Raw genomic sequence first — 1,031 nt, forward strand, 5'->3', positions numbered from 1 at the left:
ATGTTAGGTACAAATGACACCTGTCCACTGGAATTTCCGCTAGAGATGTTGTTCCCCAAAATGAGTTGCCAGTATGTTTAATAGGCTTCCATTGTATTCCATACGATAAAAATTCATGATTTTTTGAAAAAACCAAGTACTTATTTTTTGTATCATCAATGGGTCGAGGTATAACCATGTGTAACATATCGACAGCAGAAGCGTTACCAGCGTCAGCGTTAGGACCGATACCCGGAATAGTCGTACTAGCAGTGAGGGCTTCTGCCGTTCCATAATTTGGTTTTTTTTCTGAAGTTCCTCCAGTATCGAGACCAGCTTGTTCAGTAGTACGTTTGTCGCCAGATCCTGCTGCACTTCGTTCTGCTCCGGACATTGTTCTTTCGGAATTCTCTTCCACATGTGACTCCAATGGCAATTCTACAAAAAAAAATAAAAAATTTTAAGAAAGCTCAAAGTTTTGAGTAAAAGTTCAAAAAAGTTCAAAGTTTAATATTTTATTATTTTAAAAGTAAGCTATTGTCAAGACCTTCCACGTGTAGACGTACCGAGTCTGTATCTTAAAAACTCTATTTTATACGATTTTTTAAACATTTTAGTGCAAAATATGAAAATCAACGTACTATACGACTAGTATATACTACCTACGTTTTTTCGGTCGATTTTACAACAAAAATTTTTTTTTGCTTTAAACTTACAGAAAACACTCGGGATACCTAAATATACGTAAAGCAATGACTTTTGAGCATTTTTGGACCAAAAAGTTCAAAGTTCAAAAAAAGTTTAAACTTTCGAAAAAAGCTTTTTCGTTTAAAATATCGTTATTTATTACCTTTACGTCTTGTTTTGGCGTTGGTAAACCAATCTATAGGTTGAGCAGGCTTTTCTGAATTAGGATATAGAGCTTTTGAATTTCCGGTTATTCCTTGCCAAGTCCTTTCCAAAAAATGTTTTGCATACAAGCCAAGAGCCGTTGCGTATTTACCGCCGAAATTAGAATTTTTTACGTTCAACGACCTGTTAGCTGCTTGCAG

General features: G+C 35.3%; 1 protein-coding gene across 1 annotated transcript; it reads right to left on the reverse strand.

Annotated features, from left to right (window-relative positions):
* Positions 1 to 20: 20 nt before the first annotated feature.
* Positions 21 to 979, reverse strand: LOC126910062 (uncharacterized; the record flags this gene model as incomplete). The annotated part of the gene is made up of 2 exons (XM_050692459.1): positions 830 to 979; positions 21 to 417 (listed from the first exon to the last, which is right to left on the reverse strand). A coding segment is annotated over exon 2 (353 nt), but the record flags the coding sequence as incomplete, so codon positions are not given.
* Positions 980 to 1,031: the final 52 nt, after the last annotated feature.

This window comes from Daktulosphaira vitifoliae, unplaced genomic scaffold (assembly GCF_025091365.1).
Source record: "Daktulosphaira vitifoliae isolate Bord-2020 unplaced genomic scaffold, ASM2509136v1 Scaffold_3658, whole genome shotgun sequence".
In the NCBI taxonomy this organism is placed as follows: domain Eukaryota; kingdom Metazoa; phylum Arthropoda; class Insecta; order Hemiptera; family Phylloxeridae; genus Daktulosphaira; species Daktulosphaira vitifoliae.